Genomic DNA, 20,025 nt, shown 5'->3' on the forward strand with positions numbered 1-20,025 from the left:
CTTATAAAGATGGTAGTGGATTTTTATTGAGTTTAGTGAATTCATTGAAATCTAAAAAGCTAGCGACTTTAGTATTGTAATCTATCCTATTTAGTATGACTGTGCAATTGCCTTTGTCTGCCTTGGAAATGACTCAGTCATGCTCTTTTATTTTCTTTCTTATGCTAAATAAAATTCTATTATTTTTCAAGTTTGCTCTTGCTTTTAGATGTTTTCTAAAAATAGTAACGACTTCTGACTTTAAAGAGGACTTGATGTTTTTAATCATCCTTTATTCTATCATCGTCAATTTCAGTAGAAAAAACGCCCATTGCTTGAGTCTCTATACTGAAGGCAAATTTTAAGCCAAAGTTTAAGAATTCTAGTTTATCATTATTAAAATTAGAATTAGACAAGTTAATAATTGTTCTTTGATGAAAACTATGGTTAGATTACGAGGTTTTTTTTTAATTAGAGACATCATTTTTTGTAAGGTTAAATCGTTGAGCTTTTTTTCTAATTTTAAGTGATTTCGTGGCTTTTGGCATAGTGGTTGTAGATCTCCTTCTTCAAACTTCTTCTCTCCAAGATATTCTTCACTCCTCCTATATTTCTAGTAGTGTTGCATTTAGTCTAGGTGTAGGCAACGTTGTAAAAACCAGAAAAACTTTGTTGTTTTCTAACTCAACTACGTTATTTTGGCCTAGGAAATTTATTCTCTCCCTATAAATTTTTATTTCTCTGCATTTCATAATCACAGGATAGGTTGACTTCATTTTGTTTAGTACATAAATAACCATAGGCAAAAATGTGCTATGTACCGTTTTTTAGTAGTTCCTTTGCCAAGTAAGTAGAAAAATAATTAGTATAAATGAGTATCTTAAAATTGTATTGATTTATATCCTGTCTTATGTTTTTTCGCCCTACTTTCTGACTTATTGTTTGTATTGCTCCTTTATGCTTAATTGAATATATCTTTTATCGTGTCTTAAGCTCTGATGATGGCCCACAGCCAAAAGCGCTAGACAGCAATTTTAGTTTTTGGTTATACACTAAATACAAAAAGTGTTGTATTTATGAATTAAGCTTTTTGTCCAGTAGTGTCCATATATTGGGTTTGACTTTTAAAAATGATCCCTCACTTTCCAGTCCAATATCTCAAAAGCTATTGCAAGCATTCTCACGAAACCAAGAGCATGGTATTCAGAAGAATGTTCCTTACAAATGTTGCTTTGTATATAAAAATATGTGCTGTAGTTTTGGAGATATTGAGCTTTTTGTCCAGTGATATGAAGACTTTTGGAGATGCAGAACTTTCCTCCAGTGGTAGCATCATATAGGTTTAATTTTCAAACCTTGTCGAACTCCTTAGAGAATACTTACTGTAATGGTTTGCTCTCCCATATTAATGTTAATAGTAGCTGATGAAAGGTTCCATGAAAGGTTTTGAATTATCCTTAAATCTTTATCATCCATTCCCGTATTCACTATCATCTCAGAAATTTTAGCTTAATCCTTTTTAATATTATGTGCTACACTTAAGTTGCCTCTTAGTTAGCTCTTTCACTTATATTATGATTATGATTCAAACAAATAGGTGAAATAAACCCCGAGGAGCTGGACTTCTTGCTACGTTTCCCGGTGATTGCCAACTTAAGTTCCCCGGTGGATTTCCTCAACAACATCTCCTGGGGTGGCATCAAGGCCCTCTGCCAAATAGACGAGTTCAAAAGTCTCGATAAAGACCTGGAAGGTTCGGCTAAAAGATGGAGGAAGTTTGTCGAGAGCGAGTGCCCCGAAAAGGAAAAATTCCCGGGCGAATGGAAGAACAAAACCACCCTACAAAAGTTATGCATAATGAGATGCCTTAGGCCTGACCGTATGACGTATGCGGTGACCCTTTATATCGAAGAAAAACTGGGAACCAAGTACATCACGGCAAGAAGTGTCGCTTTCGAGAAATCTTACGAGGAAACCAGCGCAGCCACCCCAGTGTTTTTCATATTATCCGCGGGAGTGAACCCGTTAAAAGATGTGGAAATGATGGGCAAAAAATTGGGATTCACATTTGACAGCGGAAATTTCCACAGCGTGTCCCTCGGACAGGGTCAAGAGATTGTGGCTGAAAATGCGATGGATTTGGCGGCACAGGAGGGCCATTGGGTCATATTACAAAACATCCATTTGGTCCAGAAGTGGCTGGCAACACTAGAAAAGAAAATGGAACAGTGTGCAGATGGAGGTCAGCCGATTTATTTTAAAAATCACGTTGATGATGTTCAACTCGGTTTCTTTTAGGTCACATGAACTATCGATTGTACCTCAGCGCGGAACCCTCCGGGGATCCCCATAGCTGCGTAATTCCCCAGGGAATCCTGGAATCTTCCATTAAAATTACTAATGAGCCGCCCACCGGTATGTACGCAAACCTTCATAAGGCTCTCGATAATTTCAACCAGGAAACGATGGAGATGTCTTCGAAGGAGGCCGAGTTCAAGCTGATTTTGTTCGCTTTGTGTTATTTCCATGCGGTGGTGGCCGAAAGGCGGAAATTTGGTCCGCAGGGATGGAATAGGAATTATCCGTTTAATGTTGGCGATCTGACTATTAGCGTCAGTGTTTTGTACAATTATTTGGAAAATAACAATAAGGTGAGTCCTTTCAAGAGCTATAGAGTTAAATGTACATGAAGTTTGTTGGTTTTTAACAGATTAGTGCTATTATCAACTATCAGTATGCATAGAAAGAGCCTCAATTTGTTTAATCATGCCTACAAAAAGATGTTTACTACAATTTTCAATAAAGGTTAAAATACAAAACATACGCATTTAAAACAAACAAGTAAAAAACTCAATTTAAAATAAATTATATACCTTGGAGATGTTACTACTTTTAAAATTATAGATACATAAGCTATCCCTTGGTTTTCACAATTCTACCTATAAATCTCATTAAAGGTATAAAAAGATACAAAATATTTTTGTTCATTTAGAAATTCTATTGGATTAATTTTTGATAAGATCTTTCGATTACCCCTTAAACTTAGTGCTGGCCCTGATCGTATACCCAATTATTTTTTCAGAAAATGTGTATGTGCCATCTCTTATATACCCTCTTTATTTTATTCAGTAGGTCTTTAGACTTGACAGTTTTTCCATCCCAGTGGAAACTCAGTTTTATTACACCTATATTTAAATGTGGTGCTGCTAATGAAATGATCAATTACAGGAGTGTGTGTGTACAGTCTGCCATCCCAAAACTTCTAGACAGTCTTATTTATGACCAAATTAATTTTTATTGCAAAGAACTTCTGTTAAGTGAACAGCATGGCTTCAGTCGTGGCAAGTCTGCTATTACAAAGTTGTTGCTGTATCAGAGTGCTCTGTTAGGTGCTTTGGAGAAGGGTGAACAAGTGGATGTAATATATACAGACTTTTCCAAGGCATTTGACAGTGTCAACCATAGCTTATTATTAGAAAAATTGAGACTTTTTGGTTTTTCAGATTGTTTGGTGGCCTGGTTTGCAAGTTTTCTTTCTGACAGATTTCAGCAGGTACAAATTGGGGATGCTAGGTCGCATCTTATCAGTGTGACCTCTGGGGTTCCACAGGGTGGTCATTGTTCTCCCCTGTTGTTCAATATTTTCATTAATGATATTTTGGTTTGCTTTAAAAATAGTAATTTTTTGTTATTTGCCGATGATTTAAAGTTTTATAGGGTGATCAGTTCAGAACAAGACATGGTTCTCTTTCAAGATGATCTGAATAGATTGTGTGAATGGTGTGTTGGTAATAGTTTGGCTCTGAATGTGGGTAAATGCAGTTACATTAGTTTCTACAAAAGAAACAAACGGGTAACTTCCTCCTATACTATTGATAATGTTAATCTTAGGTACACTGAAGTAGTAAAGGACCTTGGTATCTTTTTCGATGAACAATTGAATTTTAATACCCATGTAAATACTATTATAACTAAAGCATCTAAGATCCTTGGTTTTGTCCTGCGCAATTGTAAGGATCTGTCGGTTGAAACTTGCAAAAGGTTGTACATATCACTTGAAGAGTACAGGGAAAAAACGTGCAAAGTCAGTATTTTATAAAAATTAAGATAATACGTTTATGTGTTTCCTTTCAAAGAATATTTTCATATAAGCAATTAATACAGGCAAGAAACGCACTGTGTCACTGGATATTTGCAGTTTTTAAATAACTATGCAGGGAAAGAACGTGCAATGTCATCGCGATACTAGATAAAAACGTGTTGGGTTGAGAAAATTATATTGTTTTTTTAAGCTCGTAGGTCAGTCTGCCGATTATTTTAACTGAGTGAACATGGCGAGTGACACTAGTGGTGACGAATTAGATAAAAAAATATGTGGACTATCTAAAAAACGTAAAATAACTGGTCGTATGTCTGATGTTTAAAAAAAAAATAAGCTTACAGAGTCATGAAGTAGGGCCAGACTGTCATTGTAAGCGATTTCAGTGCTTTGAAAAAGTTTTACCTAATGAACGGGCTAAAATTATTAAACATTTTAATGAGTTCTTGGGACGAACAAAGTGCCTATCTGTATGGCCTTATTCTTCTAAGTCCTGTTTTCCAACGAAGAAATCGTCGCCCAGAAGAAGAAAGTCACTTCCGGCAGGCTAGTTACTTTTATAAGGTAAGAGTGCTACGTAATGAAGGAACAGTCGACATTCCAGTATGCCTTAAAGCATTTTGTTCACTTCATGGAATTACACGAAGAAGAGTTCAGACTATTCACACTTCACTTCTAGTCAAAGGAGTAGCTCCGGAAGGACAACAGGGGGAAACAATCCTATAAACATCGTGCACTTAAAGAAGATATAAAAAACTGTTATTTCTCATATTCGTTCGTTTAAGGGTAGGTCTAGTCATTATAGCAATAAAAAGTCAAAGAAAATTTACTTACCTGAAGATTTGAACATTCGCAAAATGTACTCAATGTATAAATTAAAACATCCAGATAAATCTGTGTCTTACGAAACTTACAGAACTATTTTTTCGACTGATTTTAATATCAGTTTTGGATATCCCCGCTCTGACACCTGTTCCAAGTGCGATGAATTCAATGCTAGATTAAAGTCGCTAAATTTAAGGCTTACCCAAAACATCACTTTGGAAATAAAAGAGTTCCTAAATCGCAAAATAAGAAAGCTTACATTAGAGAAAGAACTTCATAAGAAAAAAACAGAAGCCTTTTATGCTAGGAAGAGACAAGCTCGACTTCAAAGTAGGAAATCAATAGAGATAGAAGCGGTGGCCATGGACTACCAAAAAAACTTACCAGTCCCGAACATAAAGACTAATGACGTCTATTATAAGCGTCAATTATCTTTTTATTCTTTTAACATCCATAGACTTTCGGATGCTGATTCAGTATTTTATACCTATTCAGAAGAAGTAGCTAAGAAGGGTTCTAATGAGGTATGTTCTTTTTTAGAAGATTATGTTACTCATCATCTTCCTAGTAGCGTTAAGATTTTAATAATTTTTTGCGACTCTTGTGGAGGACAAAATAAGAACTTTACAGTGTTTCGCTATTTGCATTACCTGGTCCACCAAAAAAAGAGGTTTCAAACTATCAAAGTTGTATTTCCGATTAGGGGCCACTCATTTATGGAGTGTGACAAAAATATGGGTATAATTAACTGCAAATCCAAGACCGAACTACCTTCAGACTGGGTTCGGGTTTTCAAGGAAGCTAGAGTTAAACCAACACCTTATAAAATAGAAGAAGTTAACGACAGCCTTATAAGAGACTGAAGTGCATTTTTGTCTCCTTTGTATGTAAAGAAGTGTCCGTTTTTGAGTCGACCAATAAGAGAGTTGGAAGTCACTGTGAATCATCCAAGAATGATTCTTCATCGTGAAACCTATAATGGATCTTGGACTACTTCCATCGTAACTAAACCAGTCTCCAAACTCATACGAGGCCCACCTTTATCTGAAAAGGAGTTTCACTATCCACCACGAGCTTATAATGGTAAGTTTGTTTTGTAATTCCTTTAAATAATAGTGTTTTTGTTAATAAAATATTTTTTTAGGTAAAATTCCTATTTCAAGAGAAAAATACAAAGATCTACAGCAACTGAAAAAATTTTGTGACGAGAGCACGTTTTCCTTTTACGACAATCTTCCTGTACTACCCGCAAAGAAAATCCCTAAAACGAACAGAAGAAAAAGGCCCGTTAAAACAACAAAAAATAAGCGCTAAACACCAATATAGTAAATACGGTAGCATTTAAAACAAAGTGACTTTGCACGTTTTTTTTGTACTTTGGTTGGTTTTGTAATAAAATTTAAAAAACTAATTGATATTTTTTAATTTCATTACATAATTTAAAAAGCTAGTATACGGTAGAATAATTGTTTCCAAAATCAAAATTTTAAAAAAATTTATAGCGTTTTCAAATTTAAAATTGTAATTTCTCAAATTCAATTAATAGTGACTTTGCACGTTTTTTCCCTGTGGTCTTCACTTGTTGTCTCTTTGTTGGAGTATGGATCAATAATTTGGTCTCCTCTGTACATGAATAATTGTATGGCACTGGAGAGGGTTCAAAATAAATTTCTACGATTCTGCCTTTATAAACTTCGCATTCCAGTTCCTAATGACCATTGTTATGATAAAGCAATGAACCTGAATATGCGGAGTTTACTTAAGAGACGCACTGAGAATGATTTGGTGTTTATTTATAAACTTTTTAATGGCCTTGTGATTTGTCCCGAACTACTTAATAGGATTTCATTTAATATTCCACACCGTAATCTGACGGTAAATCGATTGTTTTCTTCGCCTTATCATCGTACCAACTATGCTATGCACTCGCCTGTCGAAAGGACCTTGAGGCTGGTAAACTCTACTGGAATTGAAGTTTTGGGAATTTCCTTATTGCATTTTAGGAGTCTTATTAGGTGTTTTGTAGGATTTTGTTTTTTGAATTAATTTTGCTCCATGATTAATAATTTGAAATACATTTGATCATTGTCATTGATAATAATATATTTTGTTTTTTCTTAGCTAATTTTGCATTGTTAATTGTTCTGATTTTGAGAGAATATTGTTACTACTTGTAAAACAGTTTAATTATCCTTGGTATTAAGATTAAGTCTGATAATTATTGTTAATTAGTAATTAGTGGTTAGGTAGTATAGCTTTTATTTCTTTTTCAGAAATATATATATTTTTTGTAATGAGGTTGATCCCGTGTATAAATAAATAAAGAAATAAATAAATAAATTTATTGAAATAGCTTTGGGCATAACATGCAGTTGAGATACAGGATTTATTGAGTCTCACGAATTGAATCTGTAGAAGATTTAATTGGTGCAAGTTATAGTTTTGAACTTCTGACCTTTGGTTATACCAATTGGTTGTCCAATGAACATCCATCCAAGGTTTCGTCTTTTTGAAATATAAATTTGTAATGAACAGGCATTTAATTTCTGAAAAAAACCGCGTGGACTGCTAATTTGTTGATGCAAAGGGTATTGTGTTGACTTTCTATTTTGTAAAATAGAAAGTCAACACAATTTTCAAATACAACACAAAAATGGATGAAACTCCAATGAGAACATAAATTTTGGTGTAAAAAGTTCATTTAATAATAATAATAATAATAATGTCTTATATTACCAAAAGTTACAAACATTATTTACAAATCAATTTATTAACTAAGTATGCATAAGTGGCGCAGTCTAGCTGTATTAGCTACTCTACTGAACCACATACGCACACAGTAAATGAGTTAAAGACAGCTAGCATGATAAAAATAAAAGAAGTATCTTAATTAAAATTGCAGAGAAGAGGTCAATAAAAAAAATAAAAAAAATAGAAAACAACATTATTCAAAGCACAAAGAATGGAGACTTGATGTCCATATAGTTGTAAAACAGATCCATTAAATGGTATCACCTTGGTTCTAGTTTTAAACACATCCATTGGAATTGTCCAAGGGGTTTTTCTTATTGTCCGACCAAAACTTCTTTTTTTTAATTGAAACCATGGAATTAAGAATTTCCTAAATCCATGATACATTATGCATACTCATCAAAATGAGGACACATCATCCAACTAGTAATGGTTCTACCTTGTATCCCTTGGACTAACTATACTTTGCAAAACATCATTTGGAAGCCAATGAAACTCCATTGGATAAAGCTCATTTAAAATCTATTGGCTTTTACAAAATTATTATTCAGAGGATGTTCATAAGAAATCCATGGACATTTCAACCTAGTTTGGACCCATGAATTGGAGGATGTGTGCTATTTGGCTATTTATCTATATTATTTTTTGCCTATATTAGAAATTGAAAGATATAATGTGATGCCAGTGTAAGGAGATTAAGGCTTTTAAAAGAATCCCTGAAACCGAGATCTTCCTTAAACCTCAGCGCCCTTTTTTGCAACTTAAAAATCCATAGTCAAAAGTCCATACTTGCGGGTAGACATAGCATGGTAAACCATTAACAGAACATTTCTATTTACTGTTCTTTTTAAGTTTCTGAGGAGTTAAATATGCTTTCCCTGTCCACTTGGAACACAATCCACATAATTGTTAAAGATCAGATTAGTATCAAAAAAGATGCCCAGGAACCTTATAGGATATATCAAATCCTCTTTTGGTTTTTTTATAAAAGGGACATTTACTTCATAAGTGTCTCTTTACAAGCTTATATTATACGTCTATGCTATAAAATAAAATTTTACAACATTAAAAAAAAATAAACATTTTAAGTAAAACACACAAAATATTACAATTATAAGTAAACAAACCAAACGTCAAACTGACAGTTGACAGTAATGACAATTTCTCAACTGTTATAATTTTAATGCATACAGCATACTCATCCGCGGCGTTGTCAGTTGCGGTTCAATATGCTGTTTGCAACGTTTTATTCAGTTATGGCGCAGTCTAGGTAGGACAGACTCATTGTAATATTATTATGGAGTTCCATATTGATTTTTTAATGTATATACTCATTTTGAAGAGGAGAAAAGTTACATTAAAAGTGGTGCATGCAGCGTACTGAACAGCAGCATGGCAAATGAAACGGTTCAGTATGTTCAGTTTTACTTCTCGACAGTTTCAAGAATAATGGCGCAGTCTAGGTAGGACGCACGTATTATTACCATAAAATTCCAGGTCCCTTTCGAAGATTTACGTTATCTCTTTGGGGAAATCATGTATGGAGGACACATAACCGATGACTGGGATCGAAGACTATGTAGAAACTACTTGTTAACATATATGCAACCTGAATTATTAGAAGGAGACTTACAGTTTGCACCAGGTAACTATTTTATGGCCAAAAAATGTCTTGTTTGGTCTAGTGGATTCGAATACTGTTAAAATTTCCAGGATTCTTCGCCCCACCGAACACGGACTACGTCGGTTACCACAAGTACATCGACGACAGACTGCCACCGGAAAGTCCGTATTTATACGGTCTACACCCGAACGCGGAAATCATGTTTTTAGCAAGCACCTCCGAGAACATGTTCAGAACCATATTCGAGATGCAACCGAGAGACTCTAGTACCGCCGCCGGTAGCGGAATGTCACGGGAGGACAAGGTAGGGAATGCCGTGCCAGCATTTGCCTCTCTAGCACTTAAAATTTACCTTTTCAGGTGCGAAACACCCTGGAAGAAATCTACGACAAACTCCCGGAGGAGTTTCCCGTTCAGGAGATGATGGCCAAAGTAGAGGAACTAACTCCCTACATAATCGTGGCGTTCCAAGAGTGCGACCGCATGAACAATTTAACTAGGGAGATGAGGCGTTCGCTGAGGGAACTGGACCTCGGCATGAAAGGCGAGCTGACCATTACGTCGGAGATGGAGGTACTAGAAGAATCACTTTTTATGGATGCTGTACCGGAATCGTGGGCGGTCAAGGCGTATCCCAGTATGCTGCCGTTGGGACAATGGGTCGGCGATCTTAGTCTTAGGTAGGATGCTAGATTGCAATAGGGAGCCAAATGTGAGTTCTCTCTCAAATTTTCAGGATAAAAGAGCTGGAAGGTTGGACAACAGACTTCTCGATGCCGGCCGCTGTATGGCTGGGAGGTTTCTTTAATCCCCAATCGTTCTTGACCGCTATTATGCAACAAACGGCCCGAAAGAACGAATGGCCGTTGGATAAAATGTGTTTGATGACGGACGTGACGAAGAAGCAGAAAGAAGACTTTACGTCTGCTCCTAGGGAGGGTTCTTATGTCCACGGTCTGTTTATGGAAGGAGCAAGGTGGATATTGTAAGGATTTAAGCTATATGGTTGTTTTATCAATGTGGTTTTTAGATGGGATACTCAGCTAAATAGTATAGCTGATTCTAAGCTGAAGGAGCTCTTCCCAGTGGTCCCGGTGATTTTCATAAAAGCGATTACGCAGGATAAGCAGGATCTCCGGAACATGTACGACTGTCCAGTGTATAAGACGAGGACGAGGGGACCCACGTTTGTTTGGACGTTTAATTTGAAAACTAAAGAGAAGGCGTCCAAGTGGACGTTGGCTGGCGTAGCTATTTTACTACAAGTTTAGTGATATGTAACAATTTTTTTTAATGTGATAATTTAAATATTAATAATGTGCTATTCAATGTTAAAGATTGATTTAAATAAATGTTAATAGAGAATTTGATTTTTCCTTGGCAGTATGAAATTAAAACGGCAACATCGCTTTGCATTCCAGACTTTTACTCGTATGATTGGACTTCACCTCTTGTCATGTGTCATATTTTATTTTGACGTGACATCTCATTTGACGTTTTTAATTTTCAAAAGATATGAACAATAAATAGTCAAAAAAATATAATATTTTAGTATATATTGAAGAAATAGATTAGCTATAATATAAAAAGGACAAAACCTATGTTATCTAGGGAATTAATGTGGCAACGTCCCTTTATACTTCAAGACTCTCTTATGTCAAACTTATTTGACATCTGTCATATTTTGTTTTGACGTTTCTAATTTCAAATTTTCCAATTTTCAAACGAACTGAGAAAAATTTGGGAAAACCAATTAGTTACTTTATGTTTCTTTTTTAAAAATGTTATTTCTTTATATTTAATTTCGTAATTTTTTTCTCTATTAGTAGTTGATTTATTTATATAATGGATGTATCTGACAGAAAGCAAATATCTTATACCGACGTCTTGGACAAACTTTCGGGTAAATTAATAAATGTTTTTTTTTAGATTGACTTTCCATTTAAAATTGTTTATGCCTCAGATTTCGATTCCGAGTCCGAAGCCGATTACACCTGCAATGAATTGTCAGAACCCAAAAGTGAAAGAAAAAAATATTCGGATCCAAATGACAACTTTGTTGAATACTTTGACTCCATATTAGCAGAAATCTTGAGTGTATGTTGTGTTGGTAACTGTAAGTTCGGTATTTTACCATTTGTATCAAAGTTTATTAAACAATTTTAGGTAATTGTTGTGAAAAAATTAAAAATGTTATTATCAGATGTCAGCAATGTTCAAACAACTCACTACAAATACAGGATGAAGACATTTTATCGAATGATTTTGACTTTGATTCACCTGAGAACTATTCAGAAACAAATAAAGTAAGATATTTTAAATATCCTGTCCTTTCTTACTTGACTTTTATAATTTTAGAATAAAAAAATTCGTATACTATCCGACATACAAGTTAGGGCTCCTCTTTACCAATCACCACAAAAAAATGAGGCTGAAACAGATTCTAAAGCACAATTTAATGAGACCAACTTGGATAAACTTTTTGGTAAGAGAGTTGCATGTCAAAATTTAGTTCACTCATTCCATTATTTCCAGATGAACTGGCAGGAATTACAACTCGGTTTGAACAACCAAATTTTAATGGACGCTTAAGTAAGAAAAACCCAGGCACACAAAATAAAAGGAAGAATAGCATAAGGGAGAGTACAAAAAGGACAAAACATCCGAGAAAAGCTAAAAACTTGGACATTTCTTATAATGATAAGGACATTTCATTGAATGGTAGTCTAATTAATTTGAGCAATAGACAAATGTTCTTCTCTATTAAAAAAGTTTTACAAGAAAGTAGGGTATTTTAGGTACACGAAACAGCCCAAAACATCCTAAAAACTCAGATAGATCTTTTGTCAATAAGGACACATTGAATGGAAGCTTGAGCAATGAAGAAAATAAATGGAACAGTGTGATGCAAATTTTAGATTTTAATGAAGATAAAGATTTGAATATCAGTGGTAAGTTAAGGCAGTTGTGCCCCTTTTAAGATTTAATGGGATGCTTTTAGGTGAATTGGTGGAAGGGAATAAAACAAAAATTAACTTAACGCACAGTACAAAAGGCACAAGACACCCAAGAAGAGCTAAAAACTTAGACATATCTTACATCGACAAGGATACATTGAATGGCAGTTTAATCCAAGTCAGCAATGCAGTAAAAAAACAAAATAGTGTGAGGCAAATGTTGGATTTTAATGATGATAAGGACATCAGTATGCATACCAGTGATAAAGAAAGATGGAAAAGTGAGCAAAGTTCTTTGCCTAATTTGAATGGAGATGGTAAGTTCAACTCCAAATATATATTTTCAAAATGGACATGAGATAAAATCTCATGTTTAGTGAAAGATAATTAGGCTTATAAAATGAAACCACAGTATAACAATAAACCAGTAAGTCGACTCTCCAACATATCATTCATAATAGCTCTCGGCGTTTCGTGACCTTCAAGCTAGCCCGTTTTTACTATGCGGGCAAAATTTTACGATATTCTCAGCGTAGTGGCGCAACGCCGCCGCACGGTTTATATTAAAAAAAAATTTAATCCTCATTTATTGTTAATAAAATGAAAATATATACAATTTAAGCTCATCAGCACTTCAGCATAAGATTATTTTCTTTGGCTTCAAATAAAAAACCAATTTTTATACAAAAACATTTTTATTTATTTTGCCATATTAACAACTTTTCTTTCTTATTAGATTTAAAGTTTTTATTAATAAATTTTAATGTATAGTACAAACGTTCTCTAAAAAAAAGCCTTAAATATTTTATCGGAAACTGGTCACATGGGTGATAAAACATTACATTTTCACTTAAACCTATTAGGCTAGCAACTATATTAGTTTCTGTTGCAAGTCTTTCAAATTTTTTTTGAAAAATTGCTTCCAATCTTGAAATATATGTAATAAAATCTTTATGAGGCATTTTCAACTCTCCAAAATCATCTAAATTTTTATTTTCATATGCACGTAATTAACAATAAACACTTGTTTCTTAAATATTTTCATATGTTTTTGAATATGCCTCACAAAGATTGCAATTATGCATCTCGCAACATTTTTTTATTAGATACCCAGCAAAATATCTAACAAAATTTTTTTCTAATAAACTATTTTTTTGATAATCGCTAGTCAGTTTACAAGGTTTTTTTTGCAAATCTATACTCGTTTCAGTTGAAATATTTGTTCTTCCGTAAAATTTTTTAATAAATCTACAGCCTTTAAAAAAATTTCTGCCTGATCATTTGCACAGTTTTGGCCACCCGAATTAAATAATTTTGTACAAAACAATTTTTTAAAAGACCTTTTAAACTGTATTGCAGTTGGATTTCTACAATTTCCATTTTGTTGTCTAATTATCCCAAAAAAATTTTCAAGGCAATCTTGATTTAGTTGGCGTGTTAAGAGGAATGAAAAATCAATATTTTTTAATTGAGGCCATAGCTGCAAAAGAGAATTTATAGAAATACAAAAACCATTCATAAATTTAACTTTTTTTGTGCCATTTTTCCCGTCCTTTTTATTAATAAGTTTAAGATTTTTAAACATATTTAAGCACCTAATTAAAAAATCAATTTGATAATCTAAACCTTTAAAGGCAAGGTTATACTTTTTAGAATTTGTAATTTAGAAAGTGTCGGGAGCTCGGTCAGGAGTTTCAGACTTTATGTAGGTTTGCAAACCTGCATGAACTGTACTGCTAAATAATTGAGTGGCATATTTTACTTTACTTTTTTCGAAGCTGCTGGGATAAATATGTGAGCGTGTAAGTTTAGGAGCGGACCGAATGCGATATTTATTTTCCTGCTCATAAAATTTTTTGATAAATTTCCATGAAATTAAATTATCACCTAGAAAAAAATTATATGTTATCAGCATATTTCTTAAAGCTTTGACAAGGTGTGGTATATCAAACATAAAAAATATTTGCTGTTCGTCTACATAAAAAAAAAAGTTTTTCAAAGGTTATTTTCAAAATGTTTTTTAATTGGATATCGTTAGATCCCATATCAGCAATTAGAACAATAACGTTAAGGCCAATTTCTTTTAATTTTTTAATTGCTTCCTTAATTATATCATGTAGGGTTTTTCCCGGACATGTGGTGTTATAATAGGAATACGCCAAAGGTTGTTTCCAATTCGAGGAAATGCCTCTGACCATTAAAGCAGTTGCTACTTTAGCTGTCTTAAAGACGCTTGTTTTTCCTGTATGTTCTAACCCGATAATATAATCAAATGCATGATTATAAAACAAATTGGCCTTAATGTTTATCTCATCAACGCATAATACACAAAACTTTTCATGAGAGGCTAAAGAATCGACTTTTAATTTTAAGGTTTTAAATACGGCATCATTATTTAAATCGCAAGATATTTTTAAGCCCCTAAATAAAGTCCCTAAAGTTTGTCGACTAGGTAAACAAAATAGTTTCTTTAAAATAGTTCGATAGAATTGAGGTCCAGAAAAATAAATTGATAAACACTTATTTTTATATTCGTCAGTATACCTTCGACCCCCTGTGATAATTTTAATTGTGCGTTAATAAAATCAGCTAGCTCGCTATTATTATGACAAAATTTACAAATAAGTTTTTGTAATTTACTTAAACTAATAGAATCAGAGGCTTTGTCAAGTTGATTTTTTAATTCCTTATTCTCCTGAATTAAACAGTCATTTTGTTTCTTAAGCCTAATACCTTCAGTTTTCAACTCGCTACACATATCGGACAATTTTTTTTTCCTAGGAGTTGAACAAGTTAATTTTTGGCTAGTTTGAATACTGCGACTGAAAGATTCATTTGGTGAAGACTGTACAGCAATACTGCGTAAAGTGTCAGGAGCTCGGTCAGGAGTTTCAGACTGCGTAGCAATGCTATGTGATATGCCAGGAGTTTCATACTGCACATCAGCAATACTTTGTGCATTGCTAGGAGTTTTAGACTGTTCTGCAATGCCTTGTGAAGTTTCAGAAGTTTCAACATCTAATTTAGGGACTTCAACTTCCATACTAGTTGTTCCTTTTAAACAAAAAAATGCAAATTAGTAATTAAGTACTTAAGACTTTAAAATAGGGTCAATTTCAGATAGGGAACTTGGTTCTTGGAATTAGATATAGCTATTATATGTACCTATATAAAAAAATAGTTTTTTTCGAAATATGTGCATTTTTAACCAGTACCTTTTACCCAAGATAACTGAATAAATAAATTTAATATTAAACATATAAATTTTTTTTTGCATAATGTGTAAACCCATCAATACCCGACCATCCCTAATGATTATCATAAAAAGAAACAAATAGAGGTATCTATTCTTTTCAAAGGGTATTTCTGAGAACCAATGGGATTAAATTATTAATAACTTCTTACCCGCTGTAGTTGTTGAGGGCATGTTAAAGATTGTGGGTATAGCTGTATTTTGAAGGATTTGCCTTTCTTTATGTTGTTTAAACATACGGGGCTCAAAATGAGAGGCACATAAACGATAACTTTTGTGAACTTCATTTGCTTTGGGTAACAAGTCAACCCTGTTGCAGGCCTCAAGCCACATTTTTGCTCTACAATAAAAATAAAAACTGTTACCTACCTAAATCTTATCACAAGCAAAAAAAGCGTAAGACATAATATAAAAAAATTAAAATAGGTACAATGATTATGTATAATTTGTCTATTCTTACTGGTCCATGTTTTTGGGAAAACGATGAAATTTCTCATTACTATTATAAGTTTTTTTCATACAACGCTTATAGGCACAAACAACTCCCGATTTCTGCTTCACTTTCACCATTTTAAACAAAAATTTTTTCATCCGATACGCGCCGCTAATGATCTCTATGCGTCGCTTCTGTCGATCGATCAATCCCAATTGAGTGAATGAAATAGGTGTAGAAATCTAAACCTATTGCGCTCAAGGTCCCTGACGCTCGGCCCACCGAGTCGGAGAGTCGACGTACTGGCTTATTGTTATACTGTGATGAAACTTTAAATGGAAAATATTGAAACTAATGAGAATTAGGCATACAAAGCCCTACATATTAAATATAAAACATTGAAAAAGTTTACCTTCTAAAATGTTGATGAATAATATTCCTCTAGTGAATACAATATGGTTTTATGCATAATGGCCATCATAGGGCTGATCTGAACGTTGTCAAAGATTTACTTACATGTTTCTTATTATCCTTTTTGGGCAATAAGTACTTTGCCAATATTACTTAAATTTCTCCCATATAAGAAGCCCATAAAATAACAAAATTAGACAACCATAATAATCCATTTGAGGGTGAGTTTTTGTGCCAAGACAGATGACAATTGATGGAAAGTCCAAAAAAACTAATACTGACTAATCTTACATACTTACCAAGTTAAGTTTTGTTTTCCTCTCTCAATAAAGGGCTTCTATCTGAGTTTGTTCAAATAGGATAGAGTTGCATAAATGTAGTTTTTAAGTATTAAGAAACAAGCCATTTATTTTACACTATTAAAATATTGCACAAGACTTTCATTATTTTTATGAAGCTTTCTTAAAGACAATTAAAAAAAAAATAATATCATTTTTAGGGGGTTGATATGAACAACACAACTATTTGCCTATCAAAGATATTTAACTTTGATACTGTCTTACTATACTAGATAACTGTCTTACTAAACGTTACCCAAGAGATAATTTCTGCAATGGATAAAGGTGACTCCACAGCACTTATAATGCTTGATTTTTCCAAAGCATTTGACACCTTGGATCATCATTTGCTTTTGGCAAAATTGGCTTATTATGGCTTTGATAATGTTTCCCAAATGTTTTTTAAATCCTACTTATCCAACATAAGGCAAATGGTGGTCTTGGAAGATCAGACTTTTTCAAATATCAAATATATAACATCTGGAGTACCTCAGGGATCTGTTTTGGGACCTCTCTTATTTCTAATGTATGTTTCGGATTTGTTTAAAGTTGTAAAATACTGCCAGATCCACGGGTTCGCGGATGATATGCAAATTTTTATAAAGCTGAATCTGTATTGGAGGCATCAAATAAAATAAACGACGATCTTTCTAGAATTTCCTTCTTTTCCTCTCAAAATAATTTAAAACTCAATCCTTCAAAGTGTTGTGTTATGTGCTTTACTTCTAAGAACAAAAAAAGAATAGCATTGGACGGTTTAAAGCTTTTTGTGGGAGGTAATCAGCTAAGGTTAAATGTGCAAAAAATCTTGGATTGCTTCTGGATGATGAATTGCGCTTTAAGTTACACGTTTCTAATGTTATTAAAAAGTCATACTATTCTTTAAAGCCATTGTATGCAAACAGAAATATAATTAATTTTAAGGTAAGGAAAAAACTGTGTGAGTCTTTAGTATTACCTATTATGAATTACTGCAATATTGTTTATTATCCATGTTTAGACAAAATCACTGCGTACCGTTTGCAAAAGCTGCAAAATCAATGCTGCAGATTTATTTATGAACTGAGAAAGTATGATAGAGTCTCTGCAAGGCTATGTGAACTTAGTTGGCTGCGCGTGGAAAATCTATTCTCTTTGCAATTGGCGGTTTTTGTGCATAGACTGCTAGCGTCGTCTACTCCTCCCTACCTTCGCAAAAAACTTACTTTTCGGAAAAATGTACATGATGCAAATCTGAGATTATAAATAAGTTGTCAATTCCTAGATATCGAACAGCCTTCTTTCGTCGTAGTTTTCTGTATAATGCTGTGGCAATTTACAATGACCTTGTTCCGAATCCTATAAAAGAAATGTCAGTAGCGGGTTTCAAGAAAAAACTAAAGTTGCATTTTTAACAAAACAGAATTGCTAAATTGTCAGTAGGTATTTCTTATTTTATAATTTTTTGATTTTTATGGACCAATGGGTGTATATCTGTTTATTTTTATATTAATATTAGTGTTACTATTACAAATGTTAATTTTTTTCTTTCTGTTGTGCTATCTAAAATAATTTTGCTTACTTTTTTTAAATAGGTTAAGTAGATTAGCCTTTGGCTAGACTTCGCCTATGTAAAGTACAAATAAAGCCATTATTTATTTATTTATCTAACTTAATCATAATGAATTTGATCACAATTTCTAATAGTAAATCCACATTACAAATTTTATTTATTAACTCATTGATTAAAAATATATATTCACCACCAACCAAGCCAAAGAACTTGTACCCTTTTTAGCCTTTAATGTCGTGTTTTTTAGGCGAATTAGTTAAGGAAGATAAAACAGAAATTAACATAAGGGACAGTACAAACGGCACAAAACACCCGAGAAGAGCTAAAAACTTAGACATATCTTACATTGACACTGACACATTGAATGGCAATTTAATCCAAGTCAGCAATGAAGTAAAAAAACCAAATAGAGTGAGGCAAATGTTAGATTTTAATGAAGATAAAGAGGTCAGTATGCACATAGGTGATGAAGAAAGAAGCAAAGATGAAAATTGTTCTTTGCCTACTATGAATGTCGGTGGTAGGTTAACGCAATTGGGGTTCAGAAGGCTTTTAAGAAGATATTTTTAGGTGAATTCATGGACAGTACAAAAGGCACAAAACACCCGAGAAGAAGTAAACACATGAATATATCTTATAATGAGAAGGACATACTCACATTTAATCCCAAGAAATCAGTTATGGGCAGAATAATCGCGCACCGTTCATTGCCCAAATCAAATTCAGCTGGTAGAAAAGGTGATTAATTCTTTATAAGTAGGTTAAACAGCACTGTATTAGGCCATTTTCAGATCACTGAATAAAATGCTTTATTTACTATAATTATTATCATGGTTAATTAATTATTTTATTGCCCCATTGTGAATACGAAAGTTTAGTGCCTGAGCGTTTATTTCCCCTTACTGTACTTGACAATTTTTTTTAGCCAACAAGGAGCAGAAGAGAAAAACCAAACAAAAACCAGTGACAACTCCAAAGTCAACGTTAAAAGAAAACGATGATAATAAACTATGTGGTAAGTTTGTAAATTTCATTGAAATCCTAAAATGGGTGAAACGTCGTCATTTTCAGATCAAACCTTCTCTAAGTTGCCAACGAAACGGTTTAGAAAATTGTACTCGCCCGAAGACTGGATTAATTCGCAAGAGTTCGAAAAAAATTTGCTTGTTAATGATTGATTCAGAATGTGGTTCATTTTATTGGGGAGGTATATACAAGTTTTTTTTACACGCATATCAGGGATTTGAAGCAAAAAACTTCTTGTATAAATAAAAAAATTGGTCTGTAATTTATTATTGTTATATTTAAAGGTTCTATATTGGTTTTTTTTTAAAGGAATGCTTTTTATGTCTATACATGCTTATTTATGTTACTTATAATAAATGTTTGATAAAGGGTACATATATAACTTTTACTGTAACCCTAAGTTTTCAGTGATAAGGTCATTTATTTTTTCCTACACATTTTAAGTTGTTTCTTCTTTCCTGTGGGTTATTCCAGGCGTTAGACAGATATTAAAATGTCTTTTGGATATTCAATATAATTTTTCATACTTTCCAGGCATTTCAGGAAGTAAGTAAGGTCGTTGAGGACATTTTAACTTTAACTTGAAAAATATTCCAAATAAGACTGCCTGAAATGCCAAAATCCTCAATCTAGAATTAAGTTTTTATCCTCAAAATCCATCTTCAGGAACTCCTTTATTTTACTGTAAAAAAAGTATTGAAATACTTGAAAGTGGTTCGTAGATTATGCTCAAAAATGTACGACAATGAATAAATATCTTATGTTGCAATTTGCATT

General features: G+C 33.3%; 2 protein-coding genes across 2 annotated transcripts in view; both read left to right on the plus strand.

The window, feature by feature from the left end:
* The window catches only part of LOC126734829 (dynein beta chain, ciliary-like), a 54,123-nt gene extending 43,480 nt beyond the window's left edge, over positions 1-10,643 (plus strand). The window contains exons 17-23 of the mRNA XM_050438589.1: positions 1,577-2,221; positions 2,278-2,630; positions 9,152-9,299; positions 9,368-9,582; positions 9,639-9,958; positions 10,015-10,254; positions 10,309-10,643. Of these exons, the coding sequence (XP_050294546.1) occupies positions 1,577-2,221; positions 2,278-2,630; positions 9,152-9,299; positions 9,368-9,582; positions 9,639-9,958; positions 10,015-10,254; positions 10,309-10,549 (2,162 nt within the window). The 3' untranslated portion in view covers positions 10,550-10,643. The remainder of the gene's footprint in view (positions 1-1,576; positions 2,222-2,277; positions 2,631-9,151; positions 9,300-9,367; positions 9,583-9,638; positions 9,959-10,014; positions 10,255-10,308) is intronic.
* Positions 10,644-10,966: 323 nt separating this feature from the next.
* LOC126734837 (uncharacterized) lies at positions 10,967-19,621 on the plus strand. Its single transcript, XM_050438606.1, has 11 exons — positions 10,967-11,181; positions 11,242-11,394; positions 11,445-11,584; positions 11,637-11,763; positions 11,814-11,999; positions 12,077-12,229; positions 12,280-12,552; positions 18,470-18,742; positions 18,793-18,960; positions 19,148-19,237; positions 19,294-19,621. Exons 1-11 carry the CDS (start codon positions 11,124-11,126, stop codon positions 19,398-19,400), a joined length of 1,728 nt encoding a protein of 575 aa, XP_050294563.1. The 5' UTR covers positions 10,967-11,123; the 3' UTR covers positions 19,401-19,621.
* The last annotated feature ends 404 nt before the right edge of the window (positions 19,622-20,025 follow it).

This window comes from Anthonomus grandis, chromosome 4 (genome assembly GCF_022605725.1).
Source record: "Anthonomus grandis grandis chromosome 4, icAntGran1.3, whole genome shotgun sequence".
Taxonomy (NCBI): Eukaryota; Metazoa; Arthropoda; class Insecta; order Coleoptera; family Curculionidae; genus Anthonomus; species Anthonomus grandis.